The following is a 22,361-nucleotide window of genomic DNA, read 5'->3' as shown; positions in this document are numbered from 1 at the left end:
TTGTAAGTTCATCACTTTCCCTAGAGTTTTACTGCATTATCTACTATAATTGTTTTGCAAAGGTACCGACATCAGTCCATACATTAGTAAGTACTCATAAATCAGATACTGTAAGGAACAGGTCAATGTTAATTGAAGTAGTGACATCAGCAAGAGCAGGGTTTCCTTCAGCTGTCACTCACCTGAACGAGGGCCTCAGAGCCAAGAATCCTTGCAACTCAAACTCTTCTGGAAGGGGGGTTGCTGGTGAATAGATAATAAACAGCATAGGGAAAACACAAATGCATTGAGTACAGTATCATAAGCAGATAACGCAGGAAAGTCATCATAGATAGCAAATTTTATTAACATGCTCACCTGTACCAGTCTACCCTGCAATCCGAGGACCTCAGGAATGATAAAGCAGGGCAAAGTCTGCTCGACACAAAGCAGCATTTGCAAAGCACCCACATGCACCAATACTAGAATATAACTTGATCCCTTATTTGTTCTTCAACTGCAATTCCCCACAACATCAGGAAAAACATGCAAAGTTCCCAGTTCTTTACAGCACAGTCTAGAAGCATCCTTACCATTGTTACTGGATAGATCTTCTTCATGAGGCTGGAAGCTGTTTAGAAGAGAAATCAGCCAGGGCCATATGCTACGAACCAGAAAAGAGACAAACTATAGGTGAGAACTACAAAATATGGAATCTATCCCCTCACTAAGAAAACACTGAACTCGGAGTCACAGCTTCCATGAAAACTTCTATTTCAAAGTATCAGGGAACAGATTGCTTTCTCGAAGAATGTAAAACTTTTTAAAAAGTCAATCTAAAGTTAACAAGGAAGCCAGACAGCACAGTGTTTGTTACCCAGCAAGTAAGAAAGCCAGTTATGAATTTAATTAGACAAACCTATTGCAAGAGCAAACATTCAGAGCACCTGTTTGCAATTCCTGTTTTCCAGTCCAAAGCTGACTGCTCCCAAGAACAGTAAGTTCATCAGCTGGGAAGCAAAACGATTTATCAGGACACAGCTGTGCAGAAGTATTTCTGTTCTGTGAACATTAACACCATACTGTAGCACTGAAGCAGTTACCAGAAAGGTAAAAAGGTCCCAGTAAGGGTAAGACCATTAAACTAGAGGCTAACTGGCAGTTTCCCTACCCTGCACTGGCAATGCCAGTACAACCAGCAACTGGAAATTCTTTCCAAAGGCCCTGGAGCAAATAATTTAAAAATCGCAACGATCGCTCCATAGATGGTTAACATTTAACTGTGACCAATAAGCTGCTTTCTCCTGTTTTTTAAAAGCTCCAAGCCAAAAATCCAAGCATCCCCCTTCTGGTTTAGCGATGGGCACCATGGAGGCAACTGGAAACTATTTGAGGAAGGTGCCCATTGTGCTCGGTTTTAGCGAAATGAATCCATCCTCCTTCAGCAAGGCTCTTGCTCATCATCCAGCACCTGGACTGGAGAATGCAACGTGCAGCCAAAACATGATGTTTGTGCTTATTGTCTGCACTAAACTAAGCAACAGCTCCTTCACATGACTGACACGGAACAGAAGGAGGAAAAAAGGGAGAGTGCAGGTCTGTTGCAACCTACAGTAAATTGCCAGCTTCCTGCACAACACTTGAAATAGCCAGATTTCATCGTAAGAGATCTCTGAAGAAGAGTGATGTAGTGAAACATGTAAAAATCTAGACCTGAAGTAGCTTGCACAGGGCAGGCTTGGAAAACTCATTTCCAAACAGCACACACTAATATAGATAAGAGTAATTTCTGTCCTCAGTTCTTGCCTTCAGATTCATCTACTTTTCCAGGTAAACACATTTCCTTCTTACTTCACATGCTTGTTCAGTTTGGGGTAGGATTAATTATCCCCGGGAAAATGATAAGCACAAAGTGAGGACAACTGCAAGTTTAAAAAGGAATAAGGGTTATTTATAGAACCAAGAGCACAATTAAGAATGAATTCAGAGTAAGGAAGATTTTTCAATATAAAACAGACACCCGGTTTTAAAGAGCAGCCAATAAAGCGGGGTGTGTGTGTTTGTATAACCTGCAAAGAATGACTTTTATCAGGATCTTCCAATAGAAATAAAACTCTCATCCTTACAAACAGAGGGGAAGACAGACAGTCACCTAAGCTTGCAGAGCCAACAAATTTAACGGCTGCTAATTAACACCCATTTTGACAAATCTTAGCAGCATTTTAACTTTCTCTTCAAGTTCAGCTGTGCGTTTTACAGCTGTTTGCTGCCCACTTCACAACTCCCTTGTACAATGAGCACCCGAGAACACCACAGTATCACACTACAGATTTAAAAGCCAGGCACGTTCTTTAAAGAGAGCCTGATAGTTTTATGGGCAGAAGGACCCATCCTGGCTAACTCAAAATATAATACATTCTCATCCGAAGACTTTGATACTCCATGAAGCACTGCCTGCATCTCCTCTCTGCAAGTACTACCTTATATTAAGTAATAATCTTCCCTATTTAAATACTGGTATAAAGTCTTCCTTCAGAATACACATCCAGTAATACCTATTACCATCTCAAAACAATCTGTGAACTTCTCTTTTCCTTAATCTTGCCTTCAGGAACTCGGGAACTGAAGTTCCCAGAGCTCCAGGGCTTTAGGTTTTGCATATATTTGAGCGAGTTTTATTACTCATTTAGCAAACGGAGGTTTTAGGAACCCCTGTCTCCTATACATCAATGCACAGAAAACACAAGCCTTGGCTACAATGGCATCTTACATCACACACCGCCAGGAGAGCTGAAACCACTGTGGCACATCACAAAAGATCAGCTAAGCAAGCTGGTTTCACGCTGTTTTACCTAAAGTGGCCATCCTACAAAAAATACTCATCCAACTGTGTCAGTACCAGTCACTCCAATCTGCAGTGAAGCAGTGAGAAGCTCATTACTGAATTGCTATAATTTATGAGAAGTTAACAGGCTATGAAAAAATTTGGCGAGTTTTGAACTATTTAAGCACAAATTTATGAGATTAGAGGTAGAAATGAAAAAAAAAAATCAGAGCAACAGCTGACAACAGTAACGCCTGTGCTGACACTTAAAGATTCCCCCTCTGCTCAATTAAATTTAATTCCTAGATAATAAGCCAGGAAAACTGGCTTCCAGTACTGCCCAAGACGTGGCTTAGTGCATGAAATTAAGGCAAATGTTCTCCCACCACCCACCTCAATAAAGCTGAGAAATCATGACAATAGATTAGACTAAGGGTACACTCTGTAGTTATGCTCAAGCCAGACATTTAAAAGTAGATCCCTCTGATCTTAAAAAAAGTTACATGCAAACCTAAAGCCAATTAGAACAGTGAATTTGCTCATGTAGCCCACAAGTCTCATTTTGTGCTTTCTTAAGTTTTTAGCACACACATTCTATATCATTTTGATGTCTGTACTAATGTTTTATACGATCACTTTTCCCCATTACTAATTTGCCTAGCATCAGTTGTTATTACTTTGTGCAATTAAATGTATCAAAAGAAAGAGTAACACTCACTACCGTCTTTCATCAACCACGGCCTCCTGGAATACACTGGGCCTCAGTTTCAGCCAGTCCATTGAAACCTTCACAGCTGGAAGAGGATATGCAGCCCCAGAGTCCTCCTGGTAGTCGTTTTGTAAAGGACACTTGCACAGAATTCCAAGAAAGGACACTAGAAAACAGAGCAGGGGAAAAAGAAATAAAATAAAAAATGACATGAGGAAATGACACTTGAAAGTTGACTAAATAATCTAATCAAACACATCCCACCCATAAAACCCTAGAGTTAGCTCTTTAGAACAAACCACCCCAATTACTTAAAACAATCCACCAGAAGATGAGAACATTTTTTTTCTCAATAAAGAGTTTTCTACCACAAAGCAGAATCTCAGTGGTTGTTTCCTCCCCTTCTCCAAGTGTTGTGGCAAATTATTTAGGTAAGTTAACAAAATCTGTTGAGACAAGCCCATTACAAAAATATTCATTCAGCTATTTATTTACTAGAAATGATCAACTATCTATCTGCATTTTATCTGCTTTCCCAGGTCAGCAGGCACACAAATCCAGAGGAGCTGGCTTTGCAGGCAGCCAGCTCAGACCTACTAGGACACACAAGCTGAAAAACAGTAGTCACAATAGTCATGGTCACAGCGTGACCATGATGTTTTCAGAATCAACTCCAACTGCAGAAATTCAATTATTTGGAGATTTAGGTGTTCATGAACAAGGTCAAACTGATCATGGGTTGGATCAGGTTAAGCAAATCAACATTAGGTGCCTAGAGTCCCTCTCATCTCCTACTTGATATTACCGAGAGCACAGAAGCACTTGAGGTCCTAGTTCAGTCCTGTTGAATCAGAATCAGCTCCATTCAAAGCAACTCAAACCCCACACTGCAGCTGACTGCAAAGCAGCCCACAAGCGACTACCCTCTGTTAAATCAGATCTATCTGGGCACCCAGGTTAAAATGCTCTTTCCGAATCAGGAAAAAGGTGCAGAGTTCGGTGAAGTTTCAAACAGATTAAGCGTGGGGTATAGAAATCCAGTGGTAGTCAGCATTGCTAGACATAAATGATCCTGCGCAACCATCTCCTCTCTTAACTGTCTCCTGCAACGTCTATTCTCATCACTTAGACAGCCATTAAGCTCGATGCTGACAGCAAATTACTAATGGATTCTGTACAAAAACCAAAGAGAAATAAAAATTAATTCATTTTCCTACTCACTGAAGAGAGCCAGCAACTGCGTCCAGCAGAGCTGCTCGTCCTGGCTGTAGCTGTGCTGCTCCGTTTCGTTGCTGAAGTCTCGCAGGTGATGGAGTTGGAACAGATTGATAACAGTAATATGGACTAACTGCTGAGAGTTGAAGGCCTTTTGGAATAACAACCTCTGCAACAAAGACACACGTACAAAATACGTATTTTTATTTGGCAAAGCACACGCTTGAAAGGATTAGTAGTTGCTACTTCACTGCTTGACTAATGTTTCTGCCCTGAAGGGGACATTCATTCTAGATTTTATTTTCAGGTTATCCGTGTTAGTGCAGCACTGGGCTTCCCAAGGGGACACAGGCAGACATGCACTGTTAAGCCGAGGGTTTTTGCTCATACACCGACTCACACGCACGACAAACCAACACCCCCTTGGATACGGTTCTCTTTCAGACTAAGTGAGACTTTAATGTTGCAATGACAGCCTTGCGACACAAAATTGCGGAGGCATGTATATCCACTGTATTTTTCAGTCTTCGGAAGAAACAGCACAGAGAAGGTGACATTAAGAAAAAAAACACCCCAGGAAAATTTAATACTGTTTGGTTATGTGTTAAAGACTAATTCCACATCTGACTTCACGGATCATGGAATGCCATGGTGGACTAAAAGAGCACGGGCTATTCACAAATGCATTTCAGTAACTATGCTGTAAAAGGCACCTTTCTCAGAACAGGAAAAGAAACTTGAATGCTGTTTTTTAGCATTGCGGAAAAAAAAACCCTAAACCACAATAAACTTCTCTTCAGACACAACAGTTAGGGAGACAAGTGGATTAACCAGCATAAGCATCAGGAAGAGGTTTGAGCTCCATGTTCAACCTTGATCTTTAGTAAAGGGTGTAAAACCGACAACTCAAACCAGCAGAGCTTGTCAGGAGCAGAACCGTGGGCCTGGCTGAACACTCCTAACCCCGCGACTGCTCTCCTAGTAAATTAAGCCTTATGTTGCATAATATAAACAACAAAGTAATCTAAGCAACAAAGCCGAGCTCAATTAGCTCTCTTTGAACACCCAGGATCAGTTCAGAAAAATCAGACTTTTCCACATGCCTGAGCAATGCTCATAATTATTGATTATAAGCACTGTGGAAAAAGCTGCACTCATTCGACAGTCACACACACAAAAAGAAACAATTATTTAATTTTAAAACAACATTAACTCCCAGTGTTCAAGCAGCTCACATTGAAAGCTCCTGCAATTCACAAGTGGTGGGCTTTGTCTGTTTTATTTGAAGGAATGTTTGGACCTTGGTCTAGCAGCCCAATTCGACGCAAAAATGCAAACAGGCACTGTAAAGAACATTTGCAATTTTTTATCTGCTAAGACCACTTCCCCCTTTCTTAATTTTGAAAAGCACCCACTACATTTGCTCTGTTGAATGCACCCATACTACCTGCTCATTTTCCACAAATGAAGATGCTGAAGCAGAGCAGTTCCCAAAAGGCATATAACAGTTAATATAATGCCCACTTTGAAATTGTACTACCTTTTATAAATTCCTTACAAAATTCTCTTTGTTTCAGTCTTTGCTGTATTGTTCAACTTAATGAACTGGCTATATAATTAATGGGTACTCCTGTATTTTCCAGAGGAAACGTGTTCTGAATAGTTCTGGTCCGCACACAAATTAAAGTTGTACTGGACATAGTTTTCAAATGCAAACTGCGGTCAGGAGAGACAAGTTTTCTGAGGAAGGTTAAAAGAAGTCTTAATAACCAGTGGGAGTGGATGAACGCCATCCAAAAATGAAGCTCTCAAAACTCCTTAGGCAACTGCACCAAGACTTCCCAGATGAATCAAGTGCTTTTCACAGGTATCCAAGAATCACAGAATCATTTGGTTGGAAAACACCTTTAAGATAGAGTCTAACTGCGAACTTCATGCTGCCAAGTCTGCCTCTAACCCATGTCCCTGAGAACCTCATCTCTGTGTCTGTTCAAACCCTCCAGGGATGGTGACTCCACCACTGCCCTGGGCAGCCTGTTCCAATGTTTAATAACTCTTTCTGGGAATAAATTGCTCCCTAGATTCAACCTCAACCTCCCCTGAAGCAAGCTGAGGCTGTTTCCTCTGGTCCTGGAGCTTGCTCCTTGGGAGCAGAGCCTGACCCCCCCTGGCTCCAAGCTCCTTTCAGGCAGTTCAGAGATCAGAAGGTCTCCCCTCAGCTCCTGTTCTCCAGCTGAACCCCCCAGATCCCTCAGCCGTTCCCATCACACTTGTGCTCCAGCCCCTCATCAGCTCCGTTCCCTTCTCTCAACTCACTACAGCATGTTAAAAGGCAGAAAAATCAACTGTAGTCATTGATTTCTCCTGTATTTTCACTAATAATGCAGCACATGCCACACAGGAAAAAAATCCTAGTGTTTGCAGAAGTCAACAGAACTATCCAGTGTGAGCTCCGGTACAAACCTTCCATAACTGGCTATTTGAGCTTCCTGTATTTTAATATGTGAAAAAATTATTGGACTGTAATTTCAGAACTCAGCTGCTAAAAATAGTCTCCTCAATACACACATTAATGTATTGCTAGAACTAACCTTGAACTGTTCTTCCAGCTTTTCTCGAAGAGGGCTCAGCTTCTCCAAGCTCTTGCTCAGGTACACATGGCCATGGAATTTAATAAATGCCTTGATGAAGTCAGACACGCTCCATCGAGTCTTCACCTCATCACGACTACATTCAGAACAGAAACATTCGACTTCAGTCTTTGGAGTTAAACACAGCTGCACATAACATTATGAAGTTTTTCTACGGAGTTCAAGAAAGGAGGAATGTCCATGCAAAGCTACTTTTTCATGGTGGCACAAGATGCTTGTTTTCTGCATTCATTATTCACACTCGGGAGCATCCCAGACACAGTTTTTTGCTCCATACATGTGTAAGGGGTTGAGAAACTTCTGGTTTTACTACCAAATACGAATAACATCTGGCAAGGCAGGTACATTTGGAAGAAGTCTCCACCACCTTATCGGAGTAGAAGCACATTATGCTTAGTCTTACCTTTCCAGTGCTTTAGAAAGTGCTTTTTGTAGGTTAGTGGAGGCAGCTGGGAAAGGAAACTTCACAGCAATGCTTCTGCAGTAGTAGAAAATTGTGGTCAAGTGGTCTCCTTTGGAGGAAGCTAGAATAGCCAACTGATTATAAGGCTGACCTAAGGGAGAAAAAGACAAGCTGAGTGTGCTAGGTTTCAGAATAAGTGTGGTCAACTTAAAAGGGAGCACAAAGTCCTAAAATCTTCAGCATATGAGGTTCAGATTCATTTGCTGACTCTTTTACTCCAGCCTCACATCAGTATCACTGAAACGAAAAAGCATCCAAACTTCCAGTATATTTTACCTTGTTTGGCTGTTGTGTTTTTTCCTTTATTTTATTTTTTTTAAGCATATGCTTTAAAATTGAGCAACAAACATGGTGTAAAAAGCTAGATACCTGAACTAAAGAAGCTCTTGCATGAGCAACTTGAAAAGTCTGATTTTAGCGACTGAACTTTACAAACTGGCATGTGAACAAACAATAAAAAATTCTGCTGGTAGACAAGTTTTCATTCATTGTACTTTATAACATATGAACGTTGCACAGTATAATGTAGCATTTGTGAAGCCTCAGAGTGAAGCTGTGCATTAACTCTTTGTTGTTTGGGTTTTCTTTTAATCTTCACAAAAAGGAGACAAGCAGTACGGATCAAGCAAACAGCTATTGTCTATGATTTACCAACAGGCTTTGTTGCAGGATTGTTTTGGGTATTTGGGGAGGAAGGTTTATATAAAAATCCCCAGTTTCCAACTGCCATACAACAAAATCAATACCCTAAATCTTCCTGTGGAATTAGGAACATAAAAGGTATCCCAGACTCACCATTAGAAGGGACAAGCTGAGCTGCATGTCTGTAGTAAGACTCTGCCTGGCTGGTCTGATTCCTATAGCGAGCTAAGAAAACAAACACAAAATAAAAACAAGTTGAGACAAAAAATTCAACTCTCCTACACTTACCTTATTACAACCCACTTTACCTGAAGAGCATTTTACTGTTGTTTTAGAAACAGGCATCAGGAGAACATATAATTACACCAAGCAGCGTGAAATTCAAAATGTTGGTTCTTTTTCCTCAGATCCTATTATCACAGTTTATTCAGAAAGATGTTGTGCCAAAAGCATCACCTCCAGACAGCAAGAAATATTTTTCATACTACTTTGCACAATCAGCAACCAGATCTACTTTTAGGTTATCACAAAAGCAACTGCAAATTCCTGTGAAAAGAGAATTTTCTACAACACATAGTTCTACTCTAATAAACAAAGAAATAACCCTGTTGAACTTAAAGAGAACCGTTGTTTATGAAAGGCTGAAATTCTAACTGTGGCCTTTGTACACAAGATTTAAAAGTAATGTTCTGAAATGGCGAAGTACACTAACCTGCTGCAACAAGCTTTTGTAATCATTGCCGGTTTCGACATTTCGCTGTGCCTACGAGCTACAAAATGATTAGTACACCAGAAGACAGATTGTAGCAAGTCACTAGAAAGCTTGTGATTAACTGTCTCCACGCGTTAATGCGTAACGCACATTAGAAAGGTCTAACAGCATCGCTTTCCACACCTTTCCCCCTGCAGCAACCACCAAACGTACAATCAGCTACCGGCTGCTAATTTGAAGCGCGCTCGGTCTCAGAGATGCCCAGGATACACACAGATCTCTCTTCATGAGGGCTGAACGTAGGCAGAGCGCAGTACCCTACCTCTTTTTCCTTCAAAAACTCACCGATATCTCCCAGGTGGACAAGGCAGTGCTGGCAGATGTAAGAGCAGGAGCTAGATTGCGGCTTCACGATGGCGCTGGTGTGCGTCTGTTTATTGCTAATGATCCCCAGCTGGGAAGACTTTACACGACACGGCAAGTCTACATTAAAAACTGTGCACAATTCCTGTAATAACTAGAAAAACAGGTCTAGTTTAGTAGCAGCTCAAGACGGTAATCAGAAAAGCATTGAAACAACAGGCAAAACTAAGAGAGCATCACTCGGAGGTGCGGATTAGTTAACCATGTTTGAAGTGAATAAGCCTCAGTTACTAAAAGAGAGACTTAAAATTATATTCTCCATATGGAAGTCATTGAGCTCCACACTGCGTTATTCTGCTCAGAACCATAAGGAAAAGTTTTACTTCTGTAAAAGAGAGCTGTGCATCCCAAACCAGCAAGCGACTTAATTTCTGCGATATTTAAGTTACCAAGCACGCATCAGGAGATGGACTATCCGAGATCTACAAATCTTGTCAGGTTTTGTGGTTCTGTTTGTTTTGTTGTTGTTGTGTTTGGTTTAGTTTGTTTTGTGGTTTTTTGCTTTGTTTTTCTTGGGTTGGTTGTTTCTTGTTTGTTTGTGAGTTTTTTGCTTTTGTAGTGTTTTGTTGTTGTTGTTCCGCATTGTCTGTTTTTTCTGGTTTGGTTTGTAAACAGGGCACTCAAGAGGAAGACATTCTTTTTAATTCCTTGATGAAGTGACACCATTCCCTGAAAATAACGGGAAGGAATGCCACGGATCCTCCAAAGCACCTTGTTCCAGCATAAGAAACAGCACTACCCTGACTTAAACTTCAGAGAGAAGCCTGAACAGCACCAAGTTTGTGAGCAACACCAGGCAAGAGTGGCTAACAGCTCAGTGGCTGACTGTCAGGAAACCTTTGTGCCAAGCTAACTGTGAGACTCTTTCAAAGAACACGGCATCAGCTCCTTGATCAAATATCTCAAAAGCTGACTGAAGGAAAATCTGAACTTTTCCACTCTAATTAGCGCTTCTGAAGTTTTTCACAACGAAACTCCAGCAAACGCTCCGGAAAGTAGCGGTAACCACGTAGCGATGAAAAGTGTTTGTTCTACTGTGTTACAAGTTGAAAATGAAAGTAAGAATTGACAGACTTTCTCCCCGCTGGGAACGTAATCGGTCTCCAAATAAAACAGACCTGCAGGAGGGTTCTGCTTGCAGATGAAGGCGCATTGAACGGGTGACAGAGATGCGCGCTCTGTCAACGGCGAAACCTGCGACGCGGTGCTTTTGCTTGCTGCAGGAGAAGGTTTGTGTTGCACCTCCCTCCCCTTTTGCTCTGTCTTTTATACAGTAGATAAAAATCCCCAAAAGAGAGGGATCTCACAGATGAAAGCTGGATAAAAGAGAGAAACTTGACAGCTTCCTACATGCTGAATTAGGAGAATTCACGCTCCCTTTCAAAGATGTCATTTACACAGGCCTCGCAGATGGGGAGCAGGTATCTTGCCTGAGCAAAATATTTAAACTAAAAATGGGACAATTAACATCACAGCAAACGGTGAAAGACAACGCAGTTTGTAGTGTCATACACAAAATGAGCAAAATTCCCCACTACACTGCAGGGAAGAACAAGGCTTTTGCAAGACAAATGCTGGAGATGGAAGAAAACCCTTGGCAACCCCACCACAGCCTGTCAAACTGGCTGCTTCAAATAAGAAGCTTTCCAGAAAACAATGCCTAAGGGGAAGTAATAATGATAATCACACAGATTTGGAGGCGGGGGGGGAGGGGACGACCCCAAAAAACCCTAAACAAACCAACCTGGGGTTGTCTTGCAGATGTTCAGAATCAAGGCAGGAACTGATGTGGTAAGAATGACCTACTGTGTGTGTTGTAAACTGAGGCAGGGGTAAACCAGCCACAAAGTCTAGTGAGACCAATACCTGAGAGAGAGGATTCAGCAGTGACAACACTGCTGAAGCATCCACCAAATGAGGGGGGAAAAAAAGGGAAGAAAAGCAAGTTATCTATATTAAGGTCATTGCCACACAGTCTCTTAATCTCCATAATCTATGAGCTGAAATCTACCATTGAAAAGAGAGTATGGGCAAAAAACTGACTGTAAGGAATAAATAGATGAAGAGGAGTCACAACCCTTCTGCAATTAACTGAAAACCTTGCAAAAGATACTTAGCTCAAGAGCACTCAACAATCCGACTTTGGTTAAGGGGAAGAAAAACTCCCATAAATTAAGTTTGCAATTCTAAATAATGGTTGACAAAAATACAGAATTGAGACTGAAGATGTGCTCGTAAAGCCTGAGAGTCTTGATCAAAAAAGCAGCAAGGCATCATATTTTGTAGATGCAACACAATACTCTTGGGGACATCCACGCTACTTAAACACACAGCTGTAGTGGGCACTGAGCTATCATCATTAAGAAGAAAAGAGCTGTATTCAGATATGTGTGCAGTATGTACACAGACAGTTCCTGGAAAACTTAACTCTGTGCTCACCATTGGCACCAGGAGTTACAAGGAAGAGACACGCAACAAAGCACAACACATTAAGCCATCACACAAATCCTCAGTGCATCTGCATTTTGGAACTCTGCACCTGTTTCTGAGTGACTGGAGCCAAGAACAAAACATATTATCTTTGTTGTAATTCCTTCTTTTCAGAAAGAGTTCCCCTGCATAGTGAAGGATAAACAATCTCCCATGAATTCAGGTATAGTAATGAGAAGGTGAATGAGAATTTGTAGAGAAATAGCATGAAAAAATAAAAGTACAATGAAACCACCATTTAACATGTTTGTTGGGCTCGGGTGGGGTTTTGTTGTTCTTTCTCTTAAGACAGTACAATTAAAATATGGAATTTTTCACCACAGATTACTACAAAGACCAGAGTAAATGGTTTCAAGATGGACTGGTGAGTCAGTGAAGGCCAGACCTCCTCATAGCCAGATGATTCAGGTACAAACGAGCTCAAGAAGGCAACAAATGTATACTCAGAAAGCAAGAAACTAGTTTTTCATGTTGGTATGATACCAGAGCTCTTTTCTCACCAGCAGTGGCTGGAGCAGCACAGGAGATCCAACAGCCACAGCTTTGTGAAGGACCCATTCGCCAGCAGCGTAAGGCTGAAGCACATTTTCTTCCAGACTATACAAATATACCACAGACATTTTTTTGCAACTCACCTGTGTGTAGAAGCCACTAGCTGCCTCTAAGAACAGAGAAAGGTTCGCCTGAACTTCACTCCGATTTGGATTTGCTCTGTTTTTCGCCTGACCCTGCAGCGTTGTGATTTGATTTTTAAAGGCATGATTCCAACTGCAAACAAAAGAAGTGTTTTCCTTTTTTTACTTTGGAAGTGCCTTATGCAGACAACAAAAGCAACAAGAAGCTGTTCAGTTACATAACATCACATGTGAAAATGAAGTATATTCAAGCTCAGACAACATTCAGATGAGAAATAACGTTAAATATGGAAGAATTACCGGTCCCCACCTCTCACAACTAGAGAAACCAATCCTGATAATGTATAGCTAACAATGTAACAGCATCAATATTTGCTTGTAATTATTCTGGTTTAGGCAGCATTGCTCTCTCTTCTGAAAACCAGATGTGTGGTATAAAAATTCGAGTTAAAAATCATTCAGCATCTAGAGGCATGGACAGGATAACTCAGCCAGCCTGCTCATCTTCCTCCCCTCAGTGCTGGAAGAAACACATCCTTCTCTTAACTAGACCTGTGACAAGCCAGGTCTGCATCTTAACTAACAGAGAACAGACTCGGGGCATGGAGAAAACCCAGCAGGATCTTCCCCTGATTCTTCATGTGCTGTGAGCACCCTGGCCAAGTTCTCTCCTGGTATTCCTCCTTCTGCCCAGCCCTACCTCAGAGGGCTTAAAGTCAGGGTCTTTAGCAGCTACTGAACTCCTGTTAGACCCGGCTCAAAGCTCCAGGTGATTACATCAGGCAATCCCCTCCTTTCTGGAAATTCCAAACTCTCCCTTCCATCTGGCTCACCAAACCCCACTCCTGCCTGACACAGCTGCTGCTGACTGCCAGAGGTGAAGTACTGACCTACTGAACGCTCTCCATCCACTCTGCAGTGTGTTCTCATCTCTCACCCACAGCATAGCTCTCATTTTAAAGGAAATAGGACAACCATTTCGCAGGACACAATCACTTCCTAAAAGTCTCTGGGTTTCCTGTGCAGCAGCCTGGATTACATATACACATGAATTTACTGAGGTACTTACAGGTCCTGTTCCACTTTTTTATCCAAAGCATATTCCAAATCCGTCACTAGCATTTTCTGATATAAGTCCTGTAGAGCCTGTCTGGATGTCCAGACTTCTGCTGGACCCAGCTTTGAATCTGAGCAACAAAAAACACAAAGACACAACAGTTTTTGTAATACTCAGAGTTATTCCAACTGATCTTTCACCCACTCACCGAAGGAAAGAACATAGCGCAGTGTAAGGTGTCAAACACCCGCTTTTATCATAGATTCATCAGAATAGTGAAATACAAGAATGACAGAGGGGCTGATCACTGATTAACTGACAAGTCTCCTATAACACCATAACTAGAAATGAGCAAAGGTAGCAGCTGGGAAGTTAAAATTAATTAAAATGACAAAAAAAAAAGCCCAAACCAAATGAACAAAACAGATACAAGGAGGCGATTCTCTGCAAGTCATTAAGCTGCAGAACTTCTTGCCACTGGATGAATCTAGAAAAATGTCCAGTCACCTGAAAAAATTATTAGTAAAAATAAGTCCATCAAGGGATGCTAAGTAGGACAGTCCCTGGAGCCAAGGCTGTTGGCATTTAGAAGAACACTCTGGGCAAGTGCTGCTGCATGCTTGTCATTTTCTACCTCTTTGGTAGCCATCTGCTTTCTGTCACTGCGGGAGAACACAAACGCTGTTCCCTACTATCCCAAGCCTAATTTCCCTGTGAAATCCCCCAAGCTGGGGCTGCGGGAGCACAAGGGGCGGCCTCACCCCCGGGAAGCCGTTCTGCTGAGGGTGTAGCTGCTCCTGCTGGGTTAGATGGATCCAGGCAGTTAAAACGTTCCTGTGGGGACCGCACCACCTGCTCTGTGTACCACGCCGAGGCGGTGAGCGCAGTTAAGCACAGGTTCATTATACAAGCTGCTTGCACTGCTTGGCTGATACATTTATATAAACCATCTCCATTTTTCCATAAACACGTACAGCTTAAAACAGAGATTGTAGCATTTTGTAGCATCACTTTCATAACACCTGTGGTAGCATTCAGATCAACATTTCCATCAGCCAGGTCTCTCAAAACCAGATCTTGGCTAATCCCAAGTACAGCAGTGCCTGTGGTAGTCTGGGCAGGAGGCTCTTTCTCATCCCCAAAAGGAGAACACGATGGGAGAGGAGTAGGAGTGTGATCTCCATCTCCAAATTTTTTAAAACACCCGAAGTCAACTTCAAAAATACATGTATTTTAGATACGGGAAAGAAGGGTGCAGCTGTTAAAGTGCTATTCATTTAAATACACAGGACAAACCTTCAACATAATGTCACTCACTTTCCAGAGAATTCTTAGGAATGATAAGCATAAGGAACACAGAAAAGGCAAACAAAACCAGGAATCAAGCATGAGCAGCTAGATCAACTGTATAATAAAGGCAATTACCTGTCATGTCAGCCTTCAGGACTTCTGCCTGCCTGTAGGAAAGCAATAAAACAATAAATCAGAAACAGACTGATCAAAATAATTGAATTACACTAAAGCACATTCATGCAATAGTGAGTAGAGGACATGGAACCAGCTCCATAGAGGCTGCCTACAACCTCCACTGCCATAGTTTACCCCCTGCAGTAGGGATTTGAGCTACTGTTGTTGAACGGTTTGATTTCTTCTAATTTACATCAGAACAAAAGTCAGGTCTTTTCCCTGCTTAGCCGAAGTCTCTTTCAGAAAAATATATAAACTAGAAAACCCTTACACTATATTCAAAGCTTTACCTGGCAGCAGTGTCCTGCTGATTTTAATAAGACGTGCTTACCTGTAGCTGGGAATTTGATAGTAACTCCAAGTTGCCACATGTCAAATGAAGTAGCCAACAGAGAATGAAGCAAACTCCCATGGGTGCCTGTCAGCACATCACCACAGCCCTCCTGCCGCTCAGTCCTGCACTAGATTGCCTTAAGGAGAGGCAATAAAAAGACAATGGCTTCTCCAATTAACCCTCTCCCTTGCCCTGCCTCTCTAAAATCATGGTTTGATCAGGTTTTCAAGAAAAAAGAACATACAGAACACACAAACAGAATGGTAACTACAGAGTGCAAGCTTTCCACACCAGATATCTTCCTACTGTACAGAATACCCACCTCCATCCACAAAAAAAGAAATAGATGAAAGTCACACTGTGTCTAAAATGAAAGTCGGATGCCAGCTTGGGCAAGAACGAAGAGCTAGGAGAAAGCACCACCTCAACCATAAAGAGGTTTCAGACACAGGCATATATGCCAATGCCAATGTGAAGTTGTGCTGACTGTAAAAACAGTTTTTCAAGTTGTTCTGGGTTCTACCTACTGGCTATAAATTACAGGGAAGGTTTTGAGGTCCACATCAGGATTCAAAAGATATTGTATCAGTGTCAGTGCTTCGCTAGGGTGATGCATGTTGGTAAGTCCCTTCACAAAATTTCTATTTATCAAATGAAAAAATTACCTACAGCAGCTCACCACAGTGTACCATCCAAGAAGCAATGGGATGCTCCAAGGACATTAATTAAGAATATCTGAACTGGTGCCAGAAGTAAATCAGCACGCTCCTCACCCGCTTTACAAATTCCAACTTTTTTCAGTTGATTTCTTTCAAGAACGCATTAATACATTTTTTTTTTCAACTAACAACAGGGTATGCTGGAAGAAGATACAACCTATTCTTGCTGGCAGACAAGCAAGGAAAATTTTAGATGTTGTGTCATGAGAAAGCTGAAAGCCCAAGAAACGTTTCTGCCTGGTCAACACGGAGGTCAGAAAAGGCAGCTCAGTGATGCCCTCCCCACCACGGCGGGTAGCAGGATGGAAAAAGCAGGTTTCTACCCCCTGCACAGCTAAGAGGAGCCAAGGAAGGACGGCAATCTCTGCGTGCTGCACCTCAGGAGCCTCTGCGACTCTGACCTGCACGTCTAATCGAGCGCAAAGCTGAGCCCGGTCTGCGATGCTCTGACTTGGCAGCTGGAAACGCCTCTGCTCAGAAAGAAGAGCTGAGTTACTTTGATGCAGAAGTCTCCCTTTTTTCAATAGCCAGCCAAGTTAATACAGTTTGGCTCACACTTTAAACAACTGCCAGTTGTACAAACTTTTTCTTTGAGCTGAGAACACAATCTGCATTGCCAAAGTCATGAATCCTACCAAGAGGTTCGGTCCAAGCAGGACACACAGTGCTGCTCGGGCAAAGCTGAGCCCAAAATTCTCCTGCAGGCAAAAAGGCTCTGCCCTGTGAAAGCCAAGAACCGCTCCTCTGAAAATGACATGTGCAGAACTACCTTCCACTATGTTAAGTATGAATCTTTAAAGGGGGAACTACAAGTAGCACCACTCTGAAGGCTTCTTTTCATAAAGTTCTGAGCAGCTGTTGCCTGGAGAATTTAGATGAAGTGAGCCTCAACCCCTACAGCAGTGCAACTGCTGACAGATGCTCCGTAAATGCATATCCCTAACAACATGGCCAGACCAGAACTTTTATCAGAAAGATTTCTTTTTAGAACACCTTTTTTGAAAGGCAATACTCACGGGCTCACAGAACAAGAGCCTTTAGGGCCAATCTCTTCACTAGACATACTGCAAACTGCCTGTTATACCTAATAAGCTTGCAACAAGTTACACTGAGCTGATAATCACTGTAATTTTTAAAAAGATGTATAGATGTCATTTCAATACTTCCTAGGGGCCAAACGAATTAGAAAGTGGGTCTGACATTTCTCATTTCCACCTAAAAACAACTTTTATTTAAACCAGTTGCACCTACCATAGCTAAACCAGGATAAGAGAGAGCAGCCTGGGTACCGAATGTGTTCCACGGGAGCAGCAAAATATTAGCATCTCGAGAGGAAAGACGCATTGCCTTTTCCTTGAAAGAATGTCACTGAGGAGCCTTCGCTGGTGCTCAGAGACTTCTACCGGGCACAAGCTGGAGTTCACTGATAACGGCAAGAGTTTCTGATGGTGCAGGTGGTTCCTTCCATCATCAAGCTGTTTTTAACATGCCTTTTTGTCCATATATTTTCTTGCACCGCCTCATATTGAATTTGCATTACACTGACTCATTCTGGTGCAAAAATCCATGACCTGCAAACAAACTTGGTACAACTTGCTTACACATTTTATCATTTGGAGAATATTCTCAAGTACCTCCTTGCCCAGCTGGACTCAGCAGTTCAGGCAAGTTGCCCTAAAGCCAAATAAGCACAAACCACAGTTCAAAAAGTTGTATTTCAAGCATCTCTGTTAGATGATACATCATCTTGATATATTGTGATAGCTATTCTTTAGGACTTCCTAACCAAATATAAATTCAGCCCATGCTTTAGTTCAACTCAAAAGTCAAACACAAAAGCCTATCATTCAATTCAGTCAAATAGTTTGACAGCTAAAGGAATTTTCATTTTATTCAAATATTTGAAACGTTTAAGCATTTTAAAAGACAGTAGTCAGGACTTTCTTCTGACATTCTGAAGGTATAACACATATTGACATTTGAGTACCCACAGATGGCAAAGGAAACTTTTCTCCTCTTAAAAATCTGGCAGTATATAAAGTCTTGTTTTACTGTAACTCAGGGGAACCCAGACACTACGTTCAGCCTGGAATGAACCACTGGATTTAGCAAAGGAAGACGAGACAGATGCATTTTGTTTTCAAGTTTTTACCATTCTTAATCAGTTGAATTTTCCCCAAGCAGACAAAGAGAATCAGTTGTTCCCCTTCAGCTGATAAACACTAGAGAAGCCCTACAAATATGGGGATGATTCTCCCACGCACATTTTAAAGTGTTTAAACCATCACATCAAGAGCTTGAAAGGTACATCATGCAGTCCCACTTAACACTTTTACACTAGGACAGGTTTGCTTAATTTGCTCTTAAAATAAAAAGAAAAAGATCATACAACCTTCCTGGTTAACTCTTCTATTCCTCATTGAAAGTCCAGAAGTATTTTCTGAAACACTAAGGCCCCTTTGCTGCAAAGCAAGCCCTCCCCACAGCCACGTGTTGCTCCCAACACCATGGAAAACCAGCGGCTTAAATCCATACTCTGAACCGTCCGTTCTCTCCTGTACAGCAAAACATTAACATTTGTAAATTAAGTATCCTAATCCTCTTATTACTCCCTGCCTTTGAACTCCATTCACGTAGCACTAAACAAATGGGTCTATCTCACTGTTGACCCCAAAACAGCTCATCTGTGTTTCAACCTACATTCTTCAGTTCCGTTATAATTCAAAGCACAGAGAATATTCTCTATATACCACACTGTATCTGTAAGAGGGCAATATCAGTTCTACAGAAGCCTGATTTTGCTATCAAGCTTCATCATCAAGCACACAGAAAGGCAAATAAAATTAAGTCAAATTTTTCAAAGCAGCAGTCTTGTGTTAGACAGTTAACATCCACTATTTTGGAAAGTTCAACTGGTCCAAGTCAAGCTTCACTTACACCACATTCACACAGCGAGGATGAGCCAGGCAAGAACTGCTATGGCATGACAAGCCCTACAAATAAACACTGAACACAATGCTCTGCTTTCCACCATGTCTGAAGGGGGAACTCCACTTGGTTTTCCCCTGGCAGCCCTGAAGCATCAGCAGCTGTATCAGTTCCCTTATCAAATCACAGTAATGCAAACCCCTTGATAAGGAATTGAGGATTTTCAATACCAAAATGGGTAATGAATCCAACTGGGTATACAGAAGCAATTAGAATCCAGTCATTTGTTCTGTGAATACAGACTGAAAACCATACTGAAAGGCCCAGGCAGTTTCACTCCAAGGAGGAATTTATATTCCTGCACTTCTGTTCACCAGAGGTAAGTGCAGAAATTGTACCACAGTGAAAAGTGCCCACAGCCAAGTAAGCCTTAGCATGAGGTGACTGATCTGAAGGGCACTGCCACAAAGTTTTCCTTCCTCTGAAAAAGAATATGATGATATAGAACATACATAGAATAAAGGTAGGAAATATTTTATTTTGGGTAGAGAAGGTAAATTTTCTATGCTAGCGTACTAAAGAAAAGTCAAATATACTTAACACTTATTACATTTTAGTCATTCCAATACCTGGCAAGGCTCAGACCTAGAGGGAACTCCAAAGCAACACCCAGCAACTACTACTGCAGATTTTCCTCAAAACAGTCGTTAACTTCAAGAAAACTTCATAATAGCTTAATATCTCAGTATGTTTTTTCGTTTGTTTTGATTTAAGTGTACCCATGCTGATTCAGGGCAGGGGAAAGCTATAGAAAACACTGAATATTCCACAGCAGATTCAGGGGAGAGTTGAGTTGCCCAAAAGCCCCTAAAGACTGTTCCCAAGACAACATTTACATTCACATCTGGAGTTCAGCGCTGAGCAAAAATTATGGTCTGATCTAAGTGGCTGACAGTTTTATGGAAGATAAACATTCTTCCTTTCATTCCTAAGAATAACCACTAATACTTGCTAAAATATAAAGCTTTATTAGCAGTTTTGAGAGACTTGCTGGGCACTAATCCTTTATAGTTTACACTCTTTGCCAAAGGTTGGATTTTGAAACATACAGAAATAAAATAACTCTGACTTCCCTGCACTGTTTTGTAGATAGCGACTGTATCTCTAACTACAACCTGTCAAAGGGATGTATTTTTATAGCAATCTTAGGATTGTGCACAAACCTAAATTTTTATACCTGAATAACAGTAGCAGGGAACTTGTGGATCAGCTTCATCTTGGATATTTCCTTCATCTATCAATTCAACATCATCTGAATACAACAGGTTTCAGACAGCAGCTCCAGTTAACAGCCTGACACATCTCCTCCTGAGAGAGTAACTGGATGGAGTCAGGATTTTGCAGTGATATAGAGAGCCCGATACAGATTTTATTTATTTGCGTATAGACTTTACCTACTCACTTGTGCATCAGCTATGTACTATTTAACAATTTTTTTTCAAGCAGCTTTATCTTTATGGAACAAGTTCTTAATGTTCCAAACTTGTAAGTGTTGCCACTTAATTCAGATGACCACAGTTTTCAAAAAAGCGGTGGAATCACTTGCTTTGGGAGAAGGAAGGTCTTGGTGATGTCAGCTCTTACTGATGGAGCAAGAGACTGTGAGACATCAAATTAAATGATCCATGTGCCTTTTACACTGAAAGGACAATCCTCATAGACACGGCAACAAAAACCACCTTCAACAGTACCACCTTATTCTCAATTTTATGTGCTAACTAGCTTATTATTCCTGTTACAGGCAGCTGAAGCCAGGGTACCTCTAGTTTCTTTCACCAGTGGCTTTATCTGATTATAGCCATAAATCAAAGCCACACAAACAATTCTGCATCAGCGTAAGTGTGCAAGTAAAAAGCCACCTTGTTAAAGCAAGGCAACCAGCACCAGAATCCAAACCCTCTCCACAGGGAATCCTGCTCCATTACCTTCTTATTCCCACCTCAGCTGAGAGGGGTGGTGAGAAACAGGGACAGGATTTATTTTAATCCCATCATCCCCCTTTCTCCTAGCCCAGGCTCTCTTAGAAGTCATAATAATCATCCTCAAAAAGCAATCACCAAAAGCAGCTCTTTCCAAGTTTGATCAGAACTGACAAGCCTCCTCCCTGGATAAGAGTAGATGCACCCTCACAGTCACCTTCATTCAAACTCATTTTGTTCCTCCAGATTCAGCAAAGTCAGTTCCTTTGACTCAAGTTTTGCAAAAGATGTGCCCAACAGGTAAAAGTTACCCTGAAGGAAGTTTATATGTGCTTATTCTCCAGTTTAATCTACAGGGAAGGAAATTAAGTCTCCTACCCTGCTCAGGCTTCTAGCATTCAGCTGTCCTCACCGAAATCTCCAGCCTCCCTCTTCTTACAGCCAAGAGCTCTCGCAAAGCACAAGAGTGAGTCTGAGCCCTGAGAGAAGAGTGGTGCTGCAAACCTGAGTTAAATGCCTCAGAAATGGGATCCAGTCTGTAGGCAGTTGTTCAGCATCAGCAATATGGCTGTGTCTATCCCACAGAGTTCTAAAATTTAAGTAGGAAGTAACCCGCAAACTAAATACCAAACAATCCGTATTTTTCAATGCAAACAAAAATAGCTTGGAACAAACGTGCAGCATTAAGACTAACTCGGGAAAGCTCAGCTGCACTTTCCACAGTCACTGGTTTGTAAATGTATTTTTTAAATACTGACTATGCCATTCTTTGTCTTGACCTGTTCCTTATCTGGAATTTTACTGGAGCCATAAGGGAAAAAAACCTCTAAATGGATGTTGCCCATGAAAGAAAAGCACACAAACTCCAGTCACCTTGACACTGTTCACCTTCCCGGAGCTGACAGCATCACTCCGCATGTAACCCTGACAGTGTCTGCAGTACAGAAAAATTAAATAGTTTTTAATCCTTTAGGAATTTGCTCTTAATAACTATAATAAAGGCATACTTGGGAAAGAACAGATACTCAATATCTGTGGCACTCCAAGACACGGATATCTTTGCATATTTTAAGCAAAGAGCTGATAAATTCGCTTATGGAATAGTCCGTGTCTTTGTCAGCATCCATACAGCAA

At 41.5% G+C, this 22,361-nt stretch overlaps 1 protein-coding gene across 5 annotated transcripts in view; it reads right to left on the bottom strand.

Moving 5' to 3' along the window:
- Positions 1-22,361, bottom strand: part of SMG7 (SMG7 nonsense mediated mRNA decay factor) — a 51,856-nt gene that overhangs the window by 17,168 nt on the left and 12,327 nt on the right. For 4 of the 5 annotated variants that reach the window (XM_071809959.1, XM_065841842.2, XM_065841845.2 and 1 more), the window contains 11 exons: positions 15,226-15,257; positions 13,813-13,930; positions 12,744-12,876; positions 9,541-9,712; positions 8,637-8,708; positions 7,782-7,932; positions 7,319-7,454; positions 4,734-4,896; positions 3,522-3,678; positions 573-643; positions 183-243 (listed from right to left, as the gene is read on the bottom strand). In XM_071809959.1, the coding sequence (XP_071666060.1) occupies positions 183-243; positions 573-643; positions 3,522-3,678; positions 4,734-4,896; positions 7,319-7,454; positions 7,782-7,932; positions 8,637-8,708; positions 9,541-9,712; positions 12,744-12,876; positions 13,813-13,930; positions 15,226-15,232 (1,241 nt within the window). In that variant the 5' untranslated portion in view covers positions 15,233-15,257. The remainder of the gene's footprint in view (positions 1-182; positions 244-572; positions 644-3,521; positions 3,679-4,733; positions 4,897-7,318; positions 7,455-7,781; positions 7,933-8,636; positions 8,709-9,540; positions 9,713-12,743; positions 12,877-13,812; positions 13,931-15,225; positions 15,258-22,361) is intronic. The other variant, XM_065841843.2, reaches the window with a different exon arrangement.

This window comes from Patagioenas fasciata, chromosome 6 (assembly GCF_037038585.1).
Source record: "Patagioenas fasciata isolate bPatFas1 chromosome 6, bPatFas1.hap1, whole genome shotgun sequence".
NCBI lineage: Eukaryota > Metazoa > Chordata > Aves > Columbiformes > Columbidae > Patagioenas > Patagioenas fasciata.
The sequence above is the reverse complement of the archived record's forward strand: the minus strand, read 5'-3'. Positions and strand labels throughout refer to the sequence as shown.